Source organism: Crocodylus porosus, unplaced genomic scaffold (genome assembly GCF_001723895.1).
Source record: "Crocodylus porosus isolate Cpor-Errol unplaced genomic scaffold, CroPor_comp1, whole genome shotgun sequence".
Taxonomy (NCBI): Eukaryota; Metazoa; Chordata; order Crocodylia; family Crocodylidae; genus Crocodylus; species Crocodylus porosus.
Window position 1 is genome coordinate 33,405,008 of NW_017728915.1, and position 24,591 is coordinate 33,429,598.

The following is a 24,591-nucleotide window of genomic DNA, read 5'->3' on the forward strand; positions in this document are numbered from 1 at the left end:
GTTCTTCCTGTGGCACTAATTCTGTTGTTTAGATTGCTGTTTTGTGCATCTAACCTTCCCACCTTAACCTAAAGCTTTTATTGCTAAGCAGCAGAGTAGTGTTTCATTGCCAAGGAGGCTTTACATGTGTTCCTGATGTGATGAGAGATGTTAGCAGTGTTAATCTGAAGTTGGATAGATGGCAAGGTAGATTTGTGCCTTTATAGACTAATGAAGGTAGATATATTGTATTTACCCTAATCCAAGATGACTTCAAATTTAAGATCACCCTCCCCCCCCCCCAGTAATTTTTCTAGATATAGAAAAATTATGGTTGTTCTAATTTTCCATGTATACAATCAAATAATTGTAGGGTCCTCTTAAATTTTGCCCCTCCCTGCCTCCTCCAGTAGTGCCTGCACTTGCTGCCACCTTCTTCCCTCTTTCCTCCTGCACACCCCCCAACCTCCAGGCTGTGCCTCTGCCTGCTCCCCTGTTGCTCTTTGTCAGGTACCCCTCTGGCTCCATTCCTTCACGCCCGGCACACAGCACATGAGCTCTGGTCACACAGCAGTGGCAGCTTTGGCCTGGGACTTGAATCCAAGACGAAGGGCTTTTTTTCTTGTACTAGATGGGGAGAATATCATCTTAGATTTGAAAGCTTGTGCTATATACACACAATATTTATTCATTTCATCAGATGCTGCAAAAAGACATGCAACAAGCAGTGTATAAGAAAGAGAGAGAAATTAGAATACAGAAAGCACAGGAGAGTTGTGGGGGGCAGTGCTGGGGAGAGGCAGATGGCAGGAACAAGATGATGACATCTTAGCCACCTGCCCAGTGAGACGGCCTTACATCCAAGCAAGTCCAATCCCATCCTGGCAATGAAGAAATTTGTGCCGGAGAGAGAAGATTCTTTGGCTTTGGAGTCTAATTCTGTAGGGGCCTTTTGTTATTAGTGTTAAGGCAGGCTTTGGCTTCTTGGGGATCTGTAGTTTTGTGGGTCCTTTAGTTGCATTGGGAATTTATGTTTTCTAATGAAACCTGGCATTATCCAGACGTGTACTGGTGTTAGTGTTAGGGGCTCTTTCAGTGCTCAGAGATGCTTCCACATTGCAACGGTCCAGTGCAGGGTACTTCCTTAGTGCTGCAGCACAAGGGCATCAGGGCTTAATCTCTTGTTTCAGGCAGGTCCATAACAGCAAGCAGCAGCATCACCTAAGTACAGGAAGAAAAGTAGTGATGAGCCCTTCAGGAAAGGAGTGCTTGATGTCATTCTGAAAGAGGATGAAACATCGCCCTGAGGTGCTTTTGAATTTCCTGTTCTGATCCACTGGTACCACAAATCTTACTGGTTTTGCTGATGGCGCTGTTACTGAAGTGTCATGGTTTCTTCCCACCATGGTCAATGCAGGAGCTACACCACTATTTCTGTAGTTGTGGTCACTCTTTTGTCCACTCTTCTAGGCAAGGTTTCTAGTAGGAGGTGGCAGTGAAGATACATTTGACTGTTATAATCTTAACAATGAATGTTCAGCACCACAAATATGAGCTTGAATAGCTCCGGTGGGCTAGTTAGTAACTTTTACTAAAAATTTCTACTACAACAAAAATACTATGGAGGCAGTTAATGTAAGGAGCCACAGTTTTTAAAGCAAGTAACTGCTTTTTTCCACTGAGACAGTACAAGAAAATGGGCCAGATCTGCTATCTTGGCACTGCTCAAAACAAAGCTGCTGGCAATCTGCCATAAGGGAATATCTGGGGAGTTCTTTAGCATAGAGCCAAGATAGAAAATCTTCCAGCAGTTGCTTTCCACCCTGGGCACAGGTAGGGAGGTAGAGCTCTTTGTGCAAAGGGTGGAGCCAGATCAGACTACTTACTGATTCTTGCCATAGTATCCTCAAGAGGATTGTTACAAGCTACTATAACTGATGCTGGGGACTGGTTTGGCTCCTAGTTTGTTGTAAGGTCTTGGGGGGGACTTTCTATACTAATTTCCTTCACTTGTGCAAAGTGTGCACAGGCCTGTTCTACTGCAGTTGAGTATTTTGCCCCAGGATCCCTCTTTTAACTAGTAGCCTGCAGTTTACCCTAATTACCCACATGCACGTGACTGAAAACTGGATAACTTGTAATAATAGTGGTGAGGTGGAAGGGAGTCTTCCTTGTGGTATAAGAAGGGGATTAATCTGCTTAATTTTCGCTGGAAAAATCTCTCTCCGAAGCAAATTGTTGACATGGTATCCAGTATTTTACTACTTTTGCTTTCTTTAGCAAAATCAGATTCTAACGTCAGTGTGGTCATTATAAAAAAAAATACAACATTCAATATAAATCAAGCTTATATTGAAAATTAAAGCAGCATTGGGAGACTGAATATTTACAGTGCTTTGGGTGTACTGCTGTCCAGACTATTTGATTTTATTAAAATGCAGATGTAAATTACTTTGCTTAAAGTTTTTGGTGTCATAGCTGAGATAATTTAATATTTAGAATTGAAATAGTAGTATAACTACTCCAGAATCTCTTTTGATTCACTTAATACTTGTGGTGGTACAGTTATAAAATAGTGGCTGAATGGATGAACGCATTTAATAGTCTTTTAAATAACTTAAAAAGGTCCTTCTAGTGTGAATACCGACATGGATAAACTGAGGTGGTATGAAGTTTAATCTGTATTCTGAATAATGTATTAGTATCCCAGATGCATAAAGTCTGTGACAAAATTTAATAGAACTGTACTTTTCAGGATGGAAAAATGAATGCAACAATAAGAAAGGGTTTGAAAACTACACAGAAATTCTACTGCTGTCCTATTGAAGGCTGCCCTAGAGGACCAAACAGGCCATTTTCCCAGTTTTCACTTGTAAAACAGGTATTTTATCTGAACTCCTTTTATCTGAAATAATAGGATAAGAGATATGGAGGTAGTATAGAACAATCCATGGAAAGTGTGCCCAAATGTGCAAAACAGTCCCATTTTATATGTGTAAGTTCTAGAGACAGTGCAGGCAGCCGCCCAACTTTGTACACAGACTACTTTTTCCATAGCTGCTTTAGGAGGTCTTGGCCCTTTGTGTCAAACAGACATTGGCATGTCCAGGAAACTCATTAAAGTGAACAGCATGGAGAAAGATTCATTATAAAACCCTTAGCAAACTTGTCTGGCAACATTTCTATAAATGTCTGGTAATAATGAAAGTCAGCATTATTCATTCTAAGGGGTTAAGGTCAAGTTAAAATGAGCTTTTGTCTCCAACAACACTCGCCTTTTGCACAGTTGACTTTTTTTTTACACTTGCCATCATTATGTCTTGTCAGAAAATGTGCTGAATTTCTACATTTCTCTGAATAATTAATATTATTCTGTTGACAATATAGCTCCCACCAATATGAGTTGCTTGTCTTCAACAGCAGTCTGCTGTATGATCAGCTTTGGCACTTGGTGGAATTCTCAGCCCCAAATTAGACTGCAGCGTCTCGGGTAAGCTAGGTCCTTAAGGAAGGGATCCTCAGAAACCAACTGAGTGGAGATCCACTAGGACTTACTTGCTAGTTCAGAGATGCAGAGGAAAAGGCTGAGGCTGGGTGCTGAAGGAAAGGGGCTCTGCAAGCGAGATAGGGAAGCGAATGCTTATTTTGAGAATCCTGCTTCAGAACTTTCTGAGCTGCGGTACTCGGTAGCGGTGGCTCCAAAGTTAACTGGCAGCAGTTTTAAGAATGTCAGTGGGGCCTACCTGCTTCTCAGCCTTTGCTTTTTCTCTATTGTAGAGGAGGTGCCTTCTTCAGGATAGATGATTTGAAGATTAGTATTTATCAAACATCAAGGCCCTTGAAAGAGGAGCATTGTGGACTTGATTCTGTGTACACTAAGTCCATGACAGACTTGTCATGAATTTCAGTAGCGTGAAATTCGTTCCCATAGGGGTTCTATATAGGTAAAAACGGTGGAAACTACTGATAAGTCAGTAGCCAATCGTGAGATTTCAGGCAGGTTCACTTTCTGATACTGTCTGAAGACTTCCTCCCAGAGTGTTTAGAAAGATGATGACAGTGTAAAATGTGTATTTAACTCTTTATTTGTGCAAATCACATCTTGGATGATCAAAAGTGATTTTTAAAAATTACTTCAGTTTTTACTTTTTTCCACTTCCTTAATTTGGACTTATTCATCAGTTTCTAGTTGTCATGTCTCTAGCATAGTACTGCATTGTTAGGCCCTAAAAGTGCATGAACCTCTTTAAGATTTTAGTGCAAAAAATTAAAGGCCTAAATACATCTCTAGTAGAGTATTAAAAAGTCTCTAAATAGGCTCGGGTTTCCCACTCCAATGCTTGCATATTACTTAAAATGTGTTGTGAGCGCTTACATTGTCTGTTCTGTAAATACATGACTTCTTATGCAATTCCTTGACAGCCTGACTTCTAATTCTCATTGTATATTTTAGCACTTTATGAAAATGCATGCTGAAAAGAAGCACAAATGTGATAAATGTAGCAACTGCTATGGCACAGAATGGGACTTGAAACGACACGCAGAGGACTGTGGAAAGACTTTCCAGTGTACTTGTGGGTGCCCTTATGCCAGCAGAACAGCATTACTGTCTCATATTTACAGAACTGGCCATGAGATCCCTGCAGAGCACAGGTAAAGGTGAAACTTGGTGATGGTGATACAACATAAAGTCCCGAGGCATCGTTTTCCTACACACTTTACCTGCTTTCCTGTGGATGGGACTTGAACCAGTCTCTTCCTTGCATACAATTAATTCCCCTTAATGAGTACACAGTTGGCAACTAGTTCCTATTGTTGCTAACTGTGATCCTAGCCCCACTAAAGGCAAGGGTAATTGATTACTTGTTGCCACCAGTTGTAGACTTCTACCCTTTAACATCTAGAAGCCCTGCCAGCAGAGCTCATGTCACTGGTAATGCCTACTGGTATTCATTTGTTAGCATAATTATTAGTGGTTCTTATTAAAATTGGTCCTTGCAATCCCATGATAATAGCGATCGCTTGGGAATGTGCTGAGTTAATATAGCTCTGTAGTGTGAAATAAGCAGAGTTAATTACATTTTTACTCTTAAAACTGATAGAGCCCTATAAATGCTTTCTCTTAGTTAGCCAGCTTTTTTTATTAAAAATTGCCATTAGAGAATATATCTTCTGAAAAGGACATATAATTCAAAGTGCCGATGCACAAAATCTATTAACTGAATCCTGTGGTACTTTATTTTGCAAACAGAGCTGCTGCAAGATACTTCATGCTTTTTTGTATGCTTTGGTAAGAAAGTCCAGGCCCACAGTTTCCCTAAAGCTATAGCAATTTGCTTTGGAAAATTTTTAGAACAAATAGAGCTTTGTTGCCATAATTTAAAAGATTAGGATTGCCATTAACTGACCTCTCAAATGAACTAAACCTGTTTAAATCAGTTGTTTTATTTTGACACTTTTTTCCCTAAAATAAGCATTGGCCAACTATTTGGGAAGGAAAGGGCAGTTCTTAGTCTTCATTCTCTGCTTTTAAAATGCAAAGAATGAAGCTGTCAGTTGGTATGAACAGCTGTGTCCCAGCCTGTAAACTGAACTAATTCCTCCACCCCAGCAGCATTCTGTTGCCATTATTGAGTAAGTCGAGAGGGAGGACTTCATTGTACTTTCAATTCTTGATCTGTCCTGTTTACAGGGATCCGCCTAATAAGAAAAGAAAAATGGAAACTACAATACAAAATCAGCACTTAGCTGAGAAAGCAAAGGAAGCATTTATCAGTGCTCACACCAGTCGTAATGGCACTCCGGAACTGGAGATGTCTGAGGTGAAACCCGTGGCTTCTTTTGAAGGCTCCTGTAGTTCTAATATAAATAAGCAGACGCTATCCCAGCCAAAATGTACACCGAAGATGCTTTTGCCAAAGCCCAAAGTGGCTTTGGTTAAACTTCCAGTAATGCAGCTGGCTCACTTGCCTATCTTTGTGTCAGCAGCAGACTCCTCTGTCAAACCTGTTGTGGTGGCTGTGGATAATCAAGGCTCGGTTCTGAGCACTGTTCACTTGTTACCTCAGTCCATAGGGATTCTGATTCCAGCACTGGAGGCAGAAACGGTTGTGTTTAAAGATGCCGTGCCCGTTTCGAAGGTGGCAAATTCCGGTGATGTTGAACCAGTTAGCACGGGTGTCCAAGTCAACTTGGGTAAAGTAACACCAAATAATTCAGGACAAGAGCTGGGGAATGTCTGTCAAAAGAATAAAATCTCTTCAATAAATGTGCAGACAGACTTATCTTACATTTCGCAAAACTTTGTGCCAGCTGCAGCCTGGACTTCTGATTCTTCTGTCTCGTCTTGCTCTCAGACAGACCTGTCGTTCGGTTCCCAGGTCTCATTACCAATTAGCGTTCAGACTCAGACGCTGCTACCCACCTCCAAACTGACTTCATCTATAGCTGCTCAGACAGATGCCTTTGAGCAGGCTTGTTTCCCATCCTGTGGTGTTTCTAGAGAGACTCAAACCAGTACAACACAGGACTGTATTGATGGGAGAGTGCATATAGACCAGGCTGTAATGTGCAGCGACATTTTTGACAATGTACATTCATCGTATGATGTTTCCACACAGATTGGATTCTCGGAAAACAATCTAATGCCTACAACAATACATCAAAACTTGTTGCAGAGAAGTAGCTGCAAGAGCCTGAGTCAGGATGCAATAAAATCTGAACCCATTATCAACTTCAATACGCAGGCTAACATGCTTCCACAGCAAAATATGATGGATAATCAAACCCAGACAATGGACTTATTAAATGATCTGGAAAACATCTTGTCAGGTAGCATGTCTGGCCAAACGTTGGATAATCGTGGTCTCTTGTCTGACTCTAGTTCTAGCGCTGACACGCCCCTGCCACCAGCCCCAACACAGAGCACAGGGATAGACTTCGACATTGAAGAGTTCTTTTCGGCATCCAATATCCAAACTCAGACTGAGGAGAGTGAACTTGGGAATCTGAATTCTGAGCCAGTTTTGGAATCTCTGGATATTGAAACCCAGACTGACTTCTTATTTGCAGATAGTGCTACTCAATCCTACAGCTGCCGAGGAAATTCTAACTTCTTAGGCTTGGAGATGTTTGATACACAGACACAAACGGACTTAAATTTTTTTTTAGACAATAGCACACATCTGCCTTTGGGAAGTATACTAAAACAGTCCAGCTTTTCCATGAGCACCGACTCCTCTGATACAGAAACCCAGACAGAGGTACCTGCTGCTGCTAAAGATATACCTGGTCAAAACCTAGAATCCAAAGTCCAACTGAATAGTGCTGAAACACAGACTATGGATAGCTCCTTTGAGACTCTTGGGAACTTATTCCTTACCAGCAATGAGACGCAGACAGCTATGGATGACTTTCTTCTGGCTGACTTGGCATGGAATACAATGGAGTCACAGTTCAGTTCTGTAGAAACACAGACTTGTGCAGAATTGTGTTCCTTTTTTCAAACGTCTGACAAACCAAGCCGTTGAGTGCTACTTACTAAAATTCCTTTCCTTGTGGTTTCAAATTTAAGTTATTGGGGTGAGTGAGGGGTGTTGAGGAGAGATGGGACTGACCAAGTTACCCACATCAGACTGCTGAATGTAGTTGACCATATGCAGTTGGCCTAAAAGCCTTTTCATCCTCTTGCAAGGTACTTTAACTGTGTATATGTAATTTCAGTATAAACTATGTGTGCATAAATGTGTATATGTTTGTAACTTGTTAATGTAAGTTTGGACCTTTAAAATGAACTTGGTCATGGTGCCTTCCTTTGCTCTAACTCTGTTACAAAGCTTTGTCACCATTTCCATTTTAAACCTGAACTTAGGCTTTACTTCTGTCTATACCAGCTTTATTTCTGGCTTAAATGTAGGTTTCCAAAGTCTTGGACCAAAAGCTAATTTTTGACACTGCCCTGCACCCCAACCTCTTTTTGGAAATGGTTTTTGGCATAATTTTTTGGTTTTGTTTTTAAAAAGACTTGTTTGGCAAGGTTTACCAATCCTCGCTACCAGATCCCTAACATCTCTCTCTTTTTAAACTCTTAAAAATTTACTCCTTTTTGGTATAGGCTGGTATTGTCCAGGCACTTTGTTCAGCAAATTTGTTGCCTGTACACCTTTGGATCTATACTTGTAGAAAGAGCAACAAATATGGGTAAGGAATGTTTGGGTTTTTTTGTCTCTAAATTGGCATTAGCTATGCATGTGGTGGGGAGAGGAAAATGTACTTAAAAAGTTGCCACATGATGATTTTGCTGTGTATTACTGCAACAATATGTATTTTGGGTATTCCAAAGGAAGGCATTTGTTTGAACTAGTAATAAGTCTTGTAAGAAACACAAAGCAAGGAAATGCCTAACATTCAAATGTCAGGGTGAAAGATGAGAACACTAAGATTACACTGAAATTTATTTACCAGTTTCTCCTTTTTTTGCTTATTTGCAGAAAGATACAGTGCTTATCCTATGACGACTAACATTAACCATTCCCAAAATCTTGGGTAATCTTGAGAATATTAAAACCTGTAAAGATACTTTTTGGACTAGATTCCTACCCTTGGGTCCTGTACTCCTAGAGCAAGACCAGCTGTAGCTCCTAAAGCTAAGAGTTTTTTGGGTCCGTTGGCTTCCCCATTTAGCAACAAATCTTTTGCCTATACTGGACACAACAGCTCCGTATGCCCCAGCTTTCACTGGAAAATTCAGTTGATAATGAAATCATGTTCTCAGGAGTATTTTGTACATCCTTTTCCCCTAACTTTTTCAGAACTGATTTTCTTTTGATGTTTCCTGGATGTCATGAATGTATTTGGTAGCATCCCGTTCTGTCCTGGAGATCAGTCTGAAAAGCTAATTCCAGCTATGTTTTGCCTTAAAACCCCTCCTTGGTCCATCACCACCTATCTCCAGTTTGTGTCATTTATGCTGTTGACCTTCAGAGGTGAACTGTCATTCTCCTGTCTCTTTTGGTAGGACCTTCTAGAGCTGCTGGTCTGTGGCTTGAGTTCAGTGTAGCTGTAGGATGTAGATGCAAGTGATCTCACTAATAGTTGGGAAATCAGTTTGCCTCAATACCCTGGCAGAATCTGTTGCCATGGTGGTGGTAGAGCTCTGCGCAGTGGAGTTTGTAAAGCAGGGCCTGGATAACCTTGGCATTGAAGTGCAAGTGATTTCTAATCCCAGCTGTCAGAATTTGATGCACTGTTGGAGTTTGATATGATACAAGTCTTACAAAATACCTTCAGGCATTGCTGCAGTGTTCTTCACCCGTGCGTCCGAGTCATGGGCCTGAATCCCAAGGTGCTCGGTCAGCTTAAAGTGGAAGGTTTAATGTATTTGAGTAGCACATCTAGTGTGTTTGAGGGGATTTTGAGCATTGCCATGTTTACACTAAAGATCAGTTCCCCAACAACCTGGGTGCCAAGTAAGGGGTTGATTGAAACGCATCTCTATTTCCCATCTCTTCCTAATGTGCAAGATGGGTGTTCATCCTGTAGTATCAACAGCAGTGCTGAGGATGGCCGCCTTTGTGATTGAGTGCCTCTTGCTGGCTGTTTTGTCCCGAGGAATCTTTATCCCCAACTGGCTATACTGGCATCTCCAAGGAAGCAGTTAGGTTTGTGCAAGTTATTGCAAAGTACTTACAGTTGGCAAATTATGTTGTTTTCTAGAGGTGGAATGTACCTACCTTAGAAGTTGGGGTATTGTGAGGGAGTGCTGATTCCTGGCACCTCTTTGCTTTAAAAGTTCAGGCTGTTTTGTGGGCTGAGAATCCAAGAGTAGGAATCGGTCAGACGTATTCAAAGAGCATATTTGCAGTGTGGGCCCACTTGCAGTATGGGCCCATTACCAATGGGTTGTCCAGTGCTAGTCACCTAACCAGAATAGCTTTCACCTTCTGGTTTAGATCTCAGAATGAATCTCTGTAAAACTCTTCATGAAGGAGTGAATTGTACACGATTACAAATGACTGTGGCCTTTGGGAAACAACCAACGCCCTTTTTCAGCAGAAACAAGTTTACTGTGCCTGTTACTGTGAACAGCTAGCCGATGCATTTCTCTAAAATACGTAGTTGCAGAACACAATATTTCGGTAGGAGCTCTGAGTTCAGCAAACCAGAAAAAAAAATATATACCCCTTTTTCTAATTTCCCCTGGCTTAAAATCTGATACATTGGTGTCAAGTGAAATGAATTAAGTGCAATTTTACAATATTTATTAAATGTGCCCTGTATTTAAAGAATAGTGCTTGCTTTAGTTCCAAAGTTACCTACATCCCTCAAACCTGGTGCAGGAACCTTGCATCAGAAATAATTATGAAGATGAGGCTGGGGAACACTAAATCAGTGGATCCCACATCGTGTGTCTTTCATTTGGTATTCAGTCAGAGATATATTTGTATTGCAGAAACGTGCAGGTGATAACCAGATTGGTTATTGTACTATGCACTGAATAAGCTCATCAAAACTTGGTTTGTAATGTTGAGCTGAACATTAATAACCAATACTTCCTAATTTTTTTTTTAAACATCTTGTTTTCAAATAATAAAACTACCATTTTCCTTCCCAGGTAATCTGTGCTATTTTCAATGTGATTTAATATATTAAAAAAAAAAATTAGCATTACTTTTCCAGTAGTTTGAACAGTGACCACAACTGTCCTTTGGTCCAGTTTGTTGCTGGCTTTTAAGGCAACCCCAACATATTGTAGGTGTCAAGTTGCAGGTTGGTGGTGTCTCTTTGCCACGGCTTTATCATGAAATTTAAACGGTAGTAATGGGCCAACAAGCAAATAGGAGTGGCTTTTGTTTGTTTTCTTTATTTTCAAAAACAAATGATTCCCTATAGTGTCTTGGTACAGACTTTTGATTTTTTTTCTCCAAGTGGTCTTTGGCATTAATGCTTGGACCTTTATGATCCCATTTTTGTTCCCTGCAGGTGTTAGCTTTTATTTCTCCTTTTCCTGGACACTCGCTTGATAACACTAATCTTGTACTCCAGGACCAGCTTCCATGTGGGAAAAATGTTAATGTAGGATTAGGATTTGCCTCGTGGTGGATCTAGCCCCTGCCTCTTGGCAGCGGTCATAGCCTGATCCTTCAGAGAACAGTGGGGAAAACCTGTAATGCTCCCAGAGCCTGATCAAAATCAGTGACATTTATAGGAGTCTTCTCTTGACTTCAGTGGATCAAACCTTAATCAATTCCAAGTATCTTAGATACGGACGTGTCCAAATCTGTAATAGCCACAAGCTGTAAAATTGGACATTTTTCCCCACACCTAGCCAGTGAAGTGCCACACTGATTAATGTGCCTCTACACTAGCTGTTGGCATGCAAATATAACGCAGGCAATTGCATACATTAATTCAGAACCCTGGGCTCTGCTTCCGGGGGAGAATACTGGCACCTATAAAAGTTAAATTCCACATCCATCTAGAACATTTTGAATAATAACTGCACCTAAGCAAGTTTGGAGGACAGCCTCATTTTATAGTTCATAAAAAAGTTAAGCACGAAGAGGTGAAAAACTTAACATCCAGCTGTCTTGTGTTTGTTAGTGCTGATGTTTCCATACCAAGTACTGATCACAGTGTAAGCAGAGAGATGCAGGCATCCACATCCAGTTTCACTTCCACTCTTGTAAATACTTGAGTTTTTAGTATATAAAAAGCACTGTTTTCATTGCAAGAAAGTACACCCCTCGTTCAACCCAGTAGAAATTGGGTGTCTTTGAATAAAAGACTATTATGTGTGCATTAGTGTACACTAAAGTAAAGCAGTTAGTGGCTGAGAAGAAAACGTGGACACTTTCTTCCCAGGTGTTTGAATCCTTAAGCAAAAACACTTCTACAAAGATTTATCTGAAGTGCACAAACTTGGTCTGTAAAACTGGTTGTGGAGAACCTGTTCAAGCTATGAATAACTCAGGACCCACACCTATGATTTCCCAACACTATTTTTTTTTCATACTTCCCTGAGAAGCTTACTCCCAGGTATACCTTTGCCATGTCGCTTTAAAAGCAAAAGGCTAAATTCTGTCCTGTTACCATACGTATGTCAAAAAAGCAAAGACAACAGAGGAGATTTCTAAAGGAATAAAGTTGACAGCTCTTTAATATTTTAGACCTAGTTCCTGGCATTTATGCCTGTGTTTAAAATAAGGAATGTGAAGAATATCATTCATATTTTCAACTTCAAAAAATACAGAACTGTTGCCAGGACGGAGGCCCCCCACTTGGTGCTTAATAGGATTAAAAAGGTAATGTACCTACTACCTGGATAAAGTGTTGTGGTTGCTACAGTTACACGTTCGTTCAGTTTATGTTGTTCTCAGCGTAAAAGCAAATATCTGATTAAAATTGACCACTAGTCTGTAACCATGTTTTAAATTGCCTGTTACAATGGGGAAAGTCATTCTCTACTCTTTGCTTTTAATCTGTTTTGAGCTGCTGTGTTTGACAACACAATCTTCACTTACCAGCTTTTGTTGTTCCAAATTACTTTACACCAAAAATTTCACTTACGATAGTGAGCCTTGTTTTTCACATTTTGTGATTTTTGTTTTAAAATGCAGCCATGCTTGTGTTTCTGAGGTACAACAAAGTTACTGCAAATAGGCTTCTACTGAGAACTCTTTAAACACTATGTGGTAATGATTTTTTTTAATATATATTTACTTATCTGGAATTTTTTTGTCAGTGCATGGTGCAGTTACATGAGTTTTGTAAATCGTTGTCAAACTTCTGAAGACTTTTTTATATCAGTTGATGTGAATTAGTTTAGACGCTTGAGTGACAAAAGTCAATGGAATGATTTGCCAGCCGATAGCTAGACTGAGTACTCTTATTTAAATGCCATTGCTGTGCAATGAATAGTATCGTAAGGCCAGATCGTTCAACTGGGCATTGCCTTGCTATCAAGTTAATACCATGGTGGTGTTTGCGTGCATGACTACTGCTTCGTGAAAATTTGAATTGGACTGTCTGAAATGCTAGCTATCCCTAAAATGAGTTTCTTCTGCTTTAAGAGATCAGAAGCTTTTTAGCTCCTTCTGATTCACAGTCTTCTAAAATTGCCTTTTATACTGGCTTCTGGGCAGCATCTGCTGCCTAACTACTGACCGAAAACACTAGATGACTCCCATGTGGTGTTAACGTTTCTGCAGTGGCCTTCATTTCAGAGTGGGTGAAGTTTGACAACTTAGTGCATGCATGATGCTTCAAGTACTCACAGAGCTGACTACTCAACGCATGTATTTGCAAGTGCACATATGGGAAACGGGCTCAGCCTGCTGGAAAATATGGCGCGTATTCTAGTTATGGAGCATTTACTAGAATTCAGCACCTAATTAATGTTCCAGTTAAGTATTTGAAATGGGTAAGTACTAAATCCCAAAAGTGCATCTTTCCTGCAGCGTGTTGAGGCACGCTTCAAATACAGTTGGCAAATGTCATCAGAAATGTCTTATTCCATCACAGTACGACGCTTCAACTTCTAATGGACAGACTGTTTTCAAGGGGGTTTTCTGTTTGTCGTCTTTATTTTAGCCAGTAAACTTGCATTGAAAGTCAGAAATAAGCTTTTGTTTGTTTGTTTTATATACAACTTACAAGTGACAATCCAAAGAAGGAGTGTTGTCTTAGTAATAGTTGTGAAATGTTTCGTATGCTAATGCATGCAAAGAGAACCCTGTGCCAAAAGATTTTTTTTTCATGTCTCGTTATTCTCTGAAGGAAGCTGGAGTGTTACATAAAGCTACAACTTCTTCACAACAGTGTTGAAACATTTTTGTTCAATGAAGTCCTTGAGTACTTCTTTAAATTATGCATATTTTGGAATAAACTATTTCAGTCTGTGTTTTGCCTTGGTAGTATTTTTTTTTCATTGTGGTCATGCTTGAATTTCCAAAGGAAGGTAGATAATCACTTGTATTAGCTGTATAAGAAATCATTTCTGAATGAGAATTTTTTTTCATTGGAGTTCTATATAGAAGGATACTCTGTTGAATGTCAAAGATGCCACTACAGAGTGTTTTACAGAGTGGGGTAGGGAAGACCAGCGAAGGAGTGGCACTATGTTGTCCATATACAATAAAGTCGCTGGACCGCTGCTCACAATGCAAAATGAAACTTGGAACTATGGAGCTATACCTGGCACTTCCATGATAACCGTTGCAGTGTACAGGGCCAAACTAACGCTCAGTCTGTGCCTGCAGCCCAGTGCTCTTAGAGGAGCCATGGTGTAAAGCAGCAAAATTCTCAGGGCCTATTGTTTAAAAACCTGTAGAAACTTCTAATCATCATTGACTCTAAAAATAGAAAAAAATATGTTGCTTTCCTGCCTTTTCCTACTGGTTTCAGTTGGATATAGCCTTCTCTTGCCTGCTGTGTGGTATTGAGGTATATTAATAAAGAAGTGCTACATTCCTCTACAAAGGGTACTGGGTAAGGTATTGAAGTAATCCATATTGTACACAGAACAGTGCCACATAAGATGCCTAGTTTGGTTTCCCAGTGATTTACCAGCTGGTTTCTAAAACGGCTGTCAGATGCAGATGCTAGTTGATTGCAGTAAAGCGCAGGGTCTTGACTATGGTTTGGGCTGCTGCAAGTTACTACAAAGCTGATAAACTGTCACAGGACATTGCAAAGAAAATAGAGGGAATAAGGAAACAAAGAAAAAACTTTCTAGAAAAACCTCAAATTCACTGCCAGTCCTGCACTATGGCATCGTACGGTGACGGAACACAGATTGGCAAAAGATAACGTGAACAAAAATGTAACTAAATTACCTTTTGAAATGCATATAGAAAGTGGATTTGTCATGGCTGTATGAGATCCATAAATTTAATGTTAGTCATTTGGTAAGGTGGAAGTCAAGTTTTACTCCCGTCTCCAAATTTTAGGTAGAACTAGAGATTATGGTACAAACAAAGCAAAACCTATAACCAAGACATGCCAAGGTAACTTGCTTGTGCTGCTTTTGAACCATTTATTCATTCTCTGAACATCTCCCCTGCTTCTCTCCCTCCCACTACCAACACGCACTTAATACTGCCCCCCAACAAACTGGATGCTTCCGCGTGCAAAACACTAGCTTACCCTTGTTGCCCCCAGTGTACCACTGTACTGATATCCTGCATAGGTGCCCAGTATTCAAGGGAATAGAAACAAATAGAAGTGACTGAGTGAAGCTGTTTTGTTACTGGGTGTCTGCCATGTTTGGGCTGTATGCAAAACATTGTCAGGCCACGCTGGGGTAGAGACGTGCTCTAGTATGGATTTGCACCTGCGCAAGACCAGCAGCATTAAACCTGAGACATTTTAGTACTGCATTTGTCCAACTCAGCTGCATTTTAACCATGGCAAGACTGACTTGTACAGCTTCTTGTGCACTGATACATTTCCAGGTGTAGCACCCCTGTGAACACGGACACAACACTCTGGTCTCAAGAATGTGCAACCAAAGTGCTGAGAGTGCTGCATCTTACTGAACAAGTGCTAAATTTATCACCAGAGGGCATTATGTTGAAGTTGAAGTAATCCTTATTGTGTATAGATGCATGCACAGCTTTGCAATCTGGTTTAGTGTCTAGCCTGGGAGGACTGCCTCTTGGTTACTTGTGTATATTGACATGAATTGTATTTAATGCAGGGTGTAGATGGAAATGTTGCATTGGGTTTTACAGACTTCTTCAGAGTGTCTCGTCTGTCAGTTCCCCCTCTTTCCTGATGGCAGTGAGAAGGTTACCAGATTTCACAAATGCTTTTAGATAGGCAGTTGGCGTTCAGCAGTTAGCTGGGCATTGAGTCTTAGGTTAAGGTATCTGAAGCTGTTTTCGAATGGTATATGTCCAAAAAAGAAACTGCACAGAACCACTTTCAGTCGAATTCTGTCAATTAGACTGGTGGAGTTACTCCAGATTTTATATTGGCCCAGCTGAGCAGATTTGACCCAATGATCTGAAATCATAGACTAAACCAGAGGGCAGGTACAAAATGGTCAAAAAGGGCCAGAAACTCTAGAAGGCACCATGGGCATTGTGATACCTCTGACTGTTAAGGGTGGCAACAGCTGTCCTGAGAGAGATTTTTGACCTGCTTCCTTTAGTTTCACCACGTGTGTGGTGACTTCTGCTATTACTGAAAGCAGCCCTAACAAAGCTAGGTTTGGTATTTTGTATTCCCCATTTGCGGAAACTGCATGCTGGCAAGCTGACTGTTCTCTGTCCAAGCGAGCGAGCTAGAAACAGGTGCAGTATTTTTGTCTGATGAAAAAGCATAAAGCCAGTGCAAGTGCTTGGGGCTGACATGCAAGAATGAGGCCTCTGAGAGCCAGTGATCAAAAAGTGCTGTATGATGTTTTACTTTCTGTATGATGTTCATGTCATCATCTGTTTCCTTTTCACCCGTTTGCTTGGGTTTAGTACCATGAACACAGGAATCTGTTTCGGTAGAAGCAGCACTGAGACTTAGATCATTACCCCGAATGGAAACCACACTGCTTTTCTCTCTAGATGGGTCCCGCGGCAAAAAGGGAGCTGCTGTTGTCTGCGGTAACAGGACCAGTAATGTCTTTAGAGTCGCACATGTCAGGCTTTCATAAGGAGAATGAAGGCTTAAGCGCAGTAGACTGGTATCTTTATGTTCCTGGCATTTGTTTATTTGCTTTTCTGGTTGGCTCTTATTGAGTTCTTTTCTCAGCATATTTTTCTTTTCATCTTGGAAAGTCTGACTAGAACATGATTTGTTGATATGCCTTGCTCCCTTGGAGCCATTTGTCATAGCAACACAACTAAAAGGCTCAATGCAATACACTGGAACTTTTTCTCTTCCCAAAACAGTATCTCCTATAGCACATGTAGGCAATTTTAAATTAATTTTTGATGTTTCTGTAGACTTAGTTGTCTGGGCCACATCTCTGTCAGTAGCTGGCACAAGATCTATGCATGATAGGTAAGTAACTGTTTTGCTTGCCATTGGTTTTTTGGACTTGCTGTGTACTTCATGGCAAGTGACAGGAGCACCTTTACCCCAACGTTTTACCTGGAACACAAAAGCATATTAAATCTCCATTACTAATAGTAAAATAATTATCCAGGTAGTTGCTAAGTGTGTTATAGTATTGAGATTAAAAGAGTACAATTCTTTTGAATCTTCTTTGGGATCAAAACATCCCAGATGTAGACGGCTTGTTCTTCTCTACCTCATTTAAAAAAAAATCCTTTTCTCAGTTCTTCTGACAAGTCCAAGTTTGCAATACAGGTTATATAGCCCGCTTCATTTGTGTCTTTTGGAGCAGTTAGCCAGAAGCATGACTATTCCATGGCTGTCACCTCCTGATGCCTATCCTATTCCAGTAGAAACCTCTTTCTACCTCTTGTATGAATTTGACATTGTCAGTTTTACAAAGGCTTCAATGACCACCCTTTTTTTTGTTTTTTTACCATAAAATCCTCACCTGTAGGAAGTTGTAGCTCACTTAAGAGGAAGATTCTTGTAACTCCTCACACTTTAGGACAGTCCAAATTCACCCAGGCAGCTATAAAGCATGTACACATTCTGCTTGTCAGGGCAATTTCTGATTTCAGCCTTACCATCCTACATCCAGAACAGTTCCACTGAAGACAGTGGGCAGAAGGAAATGGGGGGGGTCTTATTGTTGGCGCACAGGATGTGCAAGACTATGGATCTGGGTTCTGTTCTAGACTCCCGTCACAGACTTCCAGTGTGGGACTTTGTTCAAGTCTCTTGCCCTCTGTATGGCCCAAGTTCTGCATCTGTAAAATTGATATGTCCCCATCTTATGAGTAGTGTAAGCCTCGATTCATTATTGTTTTGAGTGCTGAGATGCCACTCAGTAATAAAATGCTTATAAAATCAAAATTTTCTATTTTCTGAGAAGTAACTGATATCAGACCCTGGCCTGCTGCCTTTGAAACATGAGGGCTATGGGACACTATGGATTACTACAGTGCAAAATGTCGCTGTTTATAATTATATAAGGGAGTAATTGAGTATATTAGAGCTCCGCTGAGTTGCGGTGTTATCCTGCACTTGAATTTGCACAATGGATGCACAAGCAACACATTTCCCTTTACAAACTGAAAGATGATGGTCATTTTCTCTGGGTACTGGAGAATAATTATTTCCTTTTACTATTCTATTTGCCTTTCTACTCTCTACTACTTTACTTTTTTAAATACTTGTATTCATTAATATTACTTGCATTTTACTAAAGCTGCTCTTAAAATGCCCAATAAAAGTCTTTTGTTCCTAAATCCTAACCAAGTTAGACCTAGAAAAGTAATGAGTCCTCATAGTGAAAACAAAGTACAAAGAATAACCAAGACATTTGGCTCTTTTAAAACAAATCTTTAAGAGTAACTTGTTAATACACCCATAAAACTTGGAACCGAACCTGTTTTTTTACTCTACCCTCAAACTTTCCTTTAATGTCAGATTGTTTACCCTGTGTTACATCTTGACATCCAGTGAATGCTATTTTATTTAATTACTCTAATGAGCATGGATGTTTGGCTTTGCTTCCTCTTAGTTCATAAGTAATACAATAGGTCACTTTTCCGTATTCGCACTGGGGCATGGCATTTTCTCTTGTCTGAACAATAAACAACATCCTTCCTTTCAAAACTTGGAAATGTTAGTATTTACATCTGCCTTGTACATGCGTTTCAATATTGCTAGCTAGTGAAGAGCAAATAAAGTATTGTGTGAGGACCAGAAGCAGATGTTTGAGCTGTTTCGCCTTTTGTACTGTTTGTGAAGGATTTTATTTGCTCTTAATTTCTACTGCTTGCCTCAGAACAGGGCTTTTTTGTTTTGTTTTAAAACTAGAACATTGTGTTGGAGACTAGGAGAGAGAAAACTTCCCTCTGCAGCGCTGCTTCGGAAACATCCTAGGTCAGGGGTCATCAACCTTTCAGAGGTCTGGATTGCCAATCTCTCTGCCCTCCTCTGCTTAAGAGGTGCCACTGAAAACCATGGTGAACACCAATTGGAAACAAAGTTGGCAAGGGCACAGAGCAGGAGGCTTTCTTGAAGTCACCACTTTAAAGCAGCCGCTTCAGATCAGCCCCCTGCATGCATGCAGGCAGCCAGATCCAGCCCGTGGCTGATGATGCCTGGATAGATTGTTCCCCGACAGATTCCTGGTCAGGGAGGTACCTTGTTCTGTAGTAAAACGCATCTCCTCATTTTATGCAGTGGCCCATGGTATGTATCAGTAGTGAGTTTCATCCTAAAGCTTTAATTAGAACCATAAAAATAAGGCAGATCACATTTTGTCTTCCCATCTAGGAAGTTTCTAAATCACCAAGCAAGTAAAGATGTAGGATAACAGTGCAAACCTGGGAAGATTGAAGGACAATTCTAGCATGAGCACTGGGGAAAAGAAAACAGCCTTTGCCAAGGTCTCTATTCTGTCAATATATTATCATGCCTATGAAACTGTTATGACAGACTTGTTGACTTTCTACTGCCTTGATGCCTGGAAACAACTAAGATAAAATGGAGCTACTGACCTCAGCTGGTTACTGCTCGAGACTTCCAAAGGCAAGGGCATTTAAATGAGCAAAATGCTGAATGCTGCAGTCAACTCTGACTTTCCTCTACAACAGCAGAGGTAACTTATAGTCAGATATCTTTATAAATGACTCTTTTCTCCTCTTCCTACACTAATATCATGGGCACCATGTTCCTGATTCAAATTACAGTATTTGTAAACCAACCTTAGAATTCAAATGATTTGGTTATTCTATGCAACGACATGCTGTAATAGCCATTATTTCACAGAACAGAAGGTAGGTAAAGCAGCGCTCACTTTCACGCTTCTGTCTGGGCTTATATGTAAATGTCTCTCACAGTTGCTCTCAGATTCCCACACTTAGTCATAAGCACACACAGCGGAATACCTGATACTAACTGCTATAAAAAAGAACTTAAAATTTTAATGAACTGTGGGAAGCCTTTACTGGAAAGATGAGGCAAATTCCATCATCATTGTTTAAGTGCAAGCCCTAGTGAAGTAACTTGCAAATCCTGTAAGCAGACATGACTATGCATTTTTTTTCCCCAGTAAGGTTTGCAAGATTTGAATCGGAAATGACGCTTTCTTTCTCAATTACTTGGGGGTGATCCTACTACTCCATCCCGAACTCATACAGAAATATTATCTGCAGAATTCTACGCTCTCTATTTATTTATTTATACCAAGGGATGCAATTTGCCACCAGTCACTGCTCCAAGTTTTTAAACAGTTCTGCTTATTTACCATAATCACTGGAGTAAAACGTAACCAGAGAAAGAAAATTAATTAATCTCAGGATAGAGCTGAGTGCTTATCACTGAAATGTAGCACAGTGAATTCTCCAAAGCAGGGATTCAAAATATGGGCTTTCAGTAGGTGGCACTCTTCTCTCCAAACTAACAATGCTTTATTGTTTCAAGTGCTATCTTGCAGATTTGAGAGGTCAAACTGAAGGCCTAACCATGTTATAAAGCAGTGATGGCTTTCTTCATGTTGCAATAAAAAAACACATTCTCTGTTTACTAAGGGCTTCTGAAACTATTTACTCTCCTCTGGCTATAAAGGTGAGTGAAGACATTAAGCTGCATTAGATCAGTGGCTCCCAACCTTTTTTATACTACGGACCAGCAAACTCGCTCAAGAATGTTGGTGGACTGGGTATAGAAACAATCTAACTCTGCATATTTAAACTGCAAATTATTTAAATATGTATATTTGTAAATATTTAAACTTGTACCTGGGTGTGGGTTGGAGCACTGCAACCATAGACACTGGGACCGCAGGGGAGGGGGCTACAAAAGCGGTGGCCTGTGGGGACTCAGCTGGGGCTTTACTACCTTCCTTGGGAGCAAGCAGTAGAGCCACCACGCGGGTATTGCCCCACTCCTAGCTGTGGGCAGGCCTGATGGGGGATCCTGCCTGGCCTGCCCTGGTGCAGGCCCCAGTACCTGCTGTGTGGGCAGCGCCTTGCTAGGTGCAGCTATGGCAGCAGGAATGGGACAGAGCTGGCTGTCTCCCTCCTGGGGCTGCCCTACTGCCCGGTTTGCTTTTAAGGTAGTATCAAATGCATCAAAATAGGGAGAAAATTATGTGGCACAAAATCTGGTTTGTAGACTGAGGAAGATGTAGTAGTATGCATGTGAAAAAGCATTTAATCTAAACTGCCATACTTTGTGAATGCAAAGTTACTTTAAGTTATAGCAGCAAACTAAAGTGAAACTAAAACACTGTTCACTTAACAGACAGACAAAACTTTATCTAAAAATCCCTGTTCACTAAAAAAAGTCAAGGGTTACAAGCTAGTCAAATGTGGAAGGAAGCAAAGAAATGAGGAGAAAATCTTAAATCATACTTAAAACCAAATGAAAACAAAAAGTGGTAAATAACTGATCATTTGGTCATGGCCCTACAGTAAAGCTGCTGTTTTCCAGGTCAGTGAAGGACTATTTCTAATGCATTTTTTTCAGCTTCAGCTCAGCAAAGTGCTTGTACAAACACTTCAGGCCTATGGAACTCAATAGCACTTAATCCTGTGCTTAAATTAAAAACACTCTTAAATGCCTTGCTTCCTAGACATGGCATCAGGAATATACTTGAAGTTAAGCTTAGATGCTTAGCTGGATCGGGTACCAAAATTCCACACACGATCATACCGCGCAAGGGCTGCATCCGAATTAGGAAGCTGCATTTCAGCCACCTCCAGAACAAAGGAGTCAGAACTTTTTAATCTGTAAACTGAAAAGTAAATCTATTTGAAAGTATAGTGTTATAAACTGACACACCAATAACACCTACAAAATTGACGAATAGTTGTGCTCAGAAGCAGAATTTAGTGTGTATCTTCAATTGTTTTTCTCATACAATGAGCCCAACAAATACAAAAAGAAAAAAAAAAGGCATGGAATTACAATATAAAAAATGTTAGGTCAGTTTAGAAGACAGTGGAGTTAGTGCAACGTGGCTGACCGTTAAGGAAGGCAACAGTCCAGAAAGCAGAGAGAGCTCCTGTATCTTTGATTCACTTCCTTGCTTGGCCTCCGGATTTCTGCTTCTGATGTTACTGGTGAAAGGGCTCCTGATTGCCTCCTGTTTTGTGTACTGTAATCCTTTTGTTTGCAGAAATTGCATGCTGGCAAGATTACAGTTTTTTTTTAAAGTGACAGAATTAGAAGTGATTGCTGTCTTTTTATCTGGCAAAAGAGCACAATGCCAGTGCAATGGCTCAGGGTCCCCTTGCAGAAAGGAGGCCTTTGGCAGGCTTGGGACATAGGATGATTCATTCATTTTCATTTTCTCCTTCACTGTAGTACTCACAACATCGATTCCTGTTTCCCCCTTTTGCTCTGTTTGAGATTCATGACTGTCAGAAGCAGTCTCTTCTGAAGTACCATAGAGCATTTTTGTCTGGGAGAAGACTGCTTTATTCTTCTTTAAAGAAGCATCTGGGTTATTCTTGGGAGCAGCATCTCTCACTGGTGGCAAAACTAGCGATGGCTTTGACAAAGACTCGGCATTATCAGTGTTGGGCACGCTAGGCTCATAGCTTTTCCTGTCTTTATGTTTCAATGTTTCTAGATGCCATATGCTGAATTCCTTTATTGGCAAACTTTTCTTTTCACCTTGGAAGGCCTGAGGGGAGTGAAACTTGCCATTACAAACTTCTCTCTTAACACCATCTGTGGTAGAACAGCAGATGGCCTCGCTTGGATGGACTGGAACCTCTTCCTTTTCTGACGCAGTCTCCTCTGTAGTACACGTACTGAACTTGCTGTTAGGTTTTGACTGTTCTTTTGCGGGCTTGGTTTCTAGGACCAAACTTTTTTCAGCGGTTTGCATCATATCTGAGCAAATCAGGCAGTTGTTGTTGACAGCTTCACTTGCCCTTGATTTCTTGACTTTCTTTTGCACCTGTAGGCAGGCAAATGGAGCAGCTTTACCCCAGCCTTGCACCTGACAACAGAGAAGTACATTAAGTCTAATGCAGTTAGATACTTCACAAAAAAGGAAATGAAAGATGTAAGAATCATTGCTAGTAAGTAGCACCACTCAAGCTATTCAAGTTTTTACAGTAGAACAAAAAAAAACCCCAGGTTATTTTGTGGTTTTGGAAGTCCCTTTTAAGCTGTACTCCGAGAAGTCTTAAATTGGCTAGGTTTTCATGACTGTCTTGCTTGCAATGGTAGTCTACCCAGAGTCTGACTCTGCAAGCCTGACAGCAAAAAACATAAGATAATAACAAATCAAATTATGTTACCTCTAAACGAGAAAAGTCCTCTCCCTCCACTGTGGATTTGATTTGGGTTGTATCACCTTTTCTTAACTCCTCTAACCAAAGGTATGAAAGAAAACTGAACTATACCAGTTTATGTAACTAAGAGAAATAATTAAAACACCAGTTTAAAATGGAAAGCATTGCCTCCACTATAAAAAAAAAAAAAAAATAAAATAAAATAAAATAAAAATTATGGACTCTGCTGACCAAGTAAAGCAAAAGCCAAGTAAAATCTATTCGGATGTAGATCTCTTGTAGATCACAGCAGCATCAGGCTAGAAGAGCATTTGCTCACCTGGTATTGAATGATGCTTAAAGGTAATAACCTCATTTGGCAAGTGACTAAGTGGAATAGATTTCTCTACAGAACTTTATACAAGCAACCTACATCTCCACAGATGTAAAAATGGTAACTGTAGATCTCCCTTACCAAAGCTGGAAACGTAAAGGAAAATGATCAGTCCTGAAAACAAAAATGGCAAATGGCCTGTTCTCCAAAGCTTTTTATTCTTAAGGGGTTCAGAGGAGCACCTGCCACGTCATTCTATTGTAAAAGCTACTGTCTGATTAGTAGATTTTGGTTCTTTTGTACAGAATGATCTTGATGTTTCATTCTGCTACCAAAAGTGTTCAACGAAGGGTTTGTCGTCCTTTGTTTTCCTCTTGTTCTCCCCTTTCTGCAGGTAAATCATAACCATCATCTCTGAAACTTTTCCCCTTAATTAGTATCCTTGATCCACTTACTTAAAATTTATCTTTCTTTTGTTGCAAGGGGCCATCCAGGCCAGATGGTAATGCAATGGGATTTGAAAAACGTTATCCCTGATCCCAAAAACCACACCATCTGCCATGCCACATGTTCAGGATCTGCAGTTTGTGGGATCTGAGATAAAAGTCCTCTGCCTGTGTTGTGTGCCCAGGATCTTAAAAGTGCTGTGTATGGAATGGGGGGAATTTTTGAAGCTGCACTGTAGGGCCTTAACCTTGCTTCCCACCCCCCCACCCCCCACTGTCCAGGGGCAAAGTTAAGGCTCCACTGTGCAGCATACAAACCAGCCACAACAGCGTTCAACATGGAATGTCAGGTCGTTACATGTGAGACGTTGTCGTGGCTGGTTCCTCACGGCGTGGCGCATGACATGGCAGCATGTCCCTGTCGTTGCCACCATGAATGTAACACGTGTCGGGGACCCGATCCCACCCCCCGGGGCCACTCACCGCCGCGACCCAGCCGGCGCCGAGCCCCCGCTCC

At 40.7% G+C, this 24,591-nt stretch overlaps 2 protein-coding genes across 2 annotated transcripts in view; one reads left to right on the forward strand and one right to left on the reverse strand.

The window, feature by feature from the left end:
* The first annotated feature begins 750 nt into the window (after nucleotides 1-750).
* On the forward strand, nucleotides 751-9,841 carry ATMIN (ATM interactor). The gene is made up of 3 exons (XM_019535932.1): nucleotides 751-2,860; nucleotides 4,433-4,632; nucleotides 5,672-9,841. Exons 1-3 carry the CDS (start codon nucleotides 2,744-2,746, stop codon nucleotides 7,506-7,508), a joined length of 2,154 nt encoding a protein of 717 aa, XP_019391477.1. The 5' UTR covers nucleotides 751-2,743; the 3' UTR covers nucleotides 7,509-9,841.
* Nucleotides 9,842-21,297: 11,456 nt separating this feature from the next.
* CUNH16orf46 (chromosome unknown C16orf46 homolog) overlaps nucleotides 21,298-24,591 on the reverse strand; it is a 6,317-nt gene continuing 3,023 nt past the window's right edge. Inside the window, exons 2-3 of the mRNA XM_019535442.1 lie at nucleotides 24,558-24,587; nucleotides 21,298-23,017 (exon numbers count right to left, since the gene is read on the reverse strand). Of these exons, the coding sequence (XP_019390987.1) occupies nucleotides 21,989-23,017; nucleotides 24,558-24,587 (1,059 nt within the window). The 3' untranslated portion in view covers nucleotides 21,298-21,988. The remainder of the gene's footprint in view (nucleotides 23,018-24,557; nucleotides 24,588-24,591) is intronic.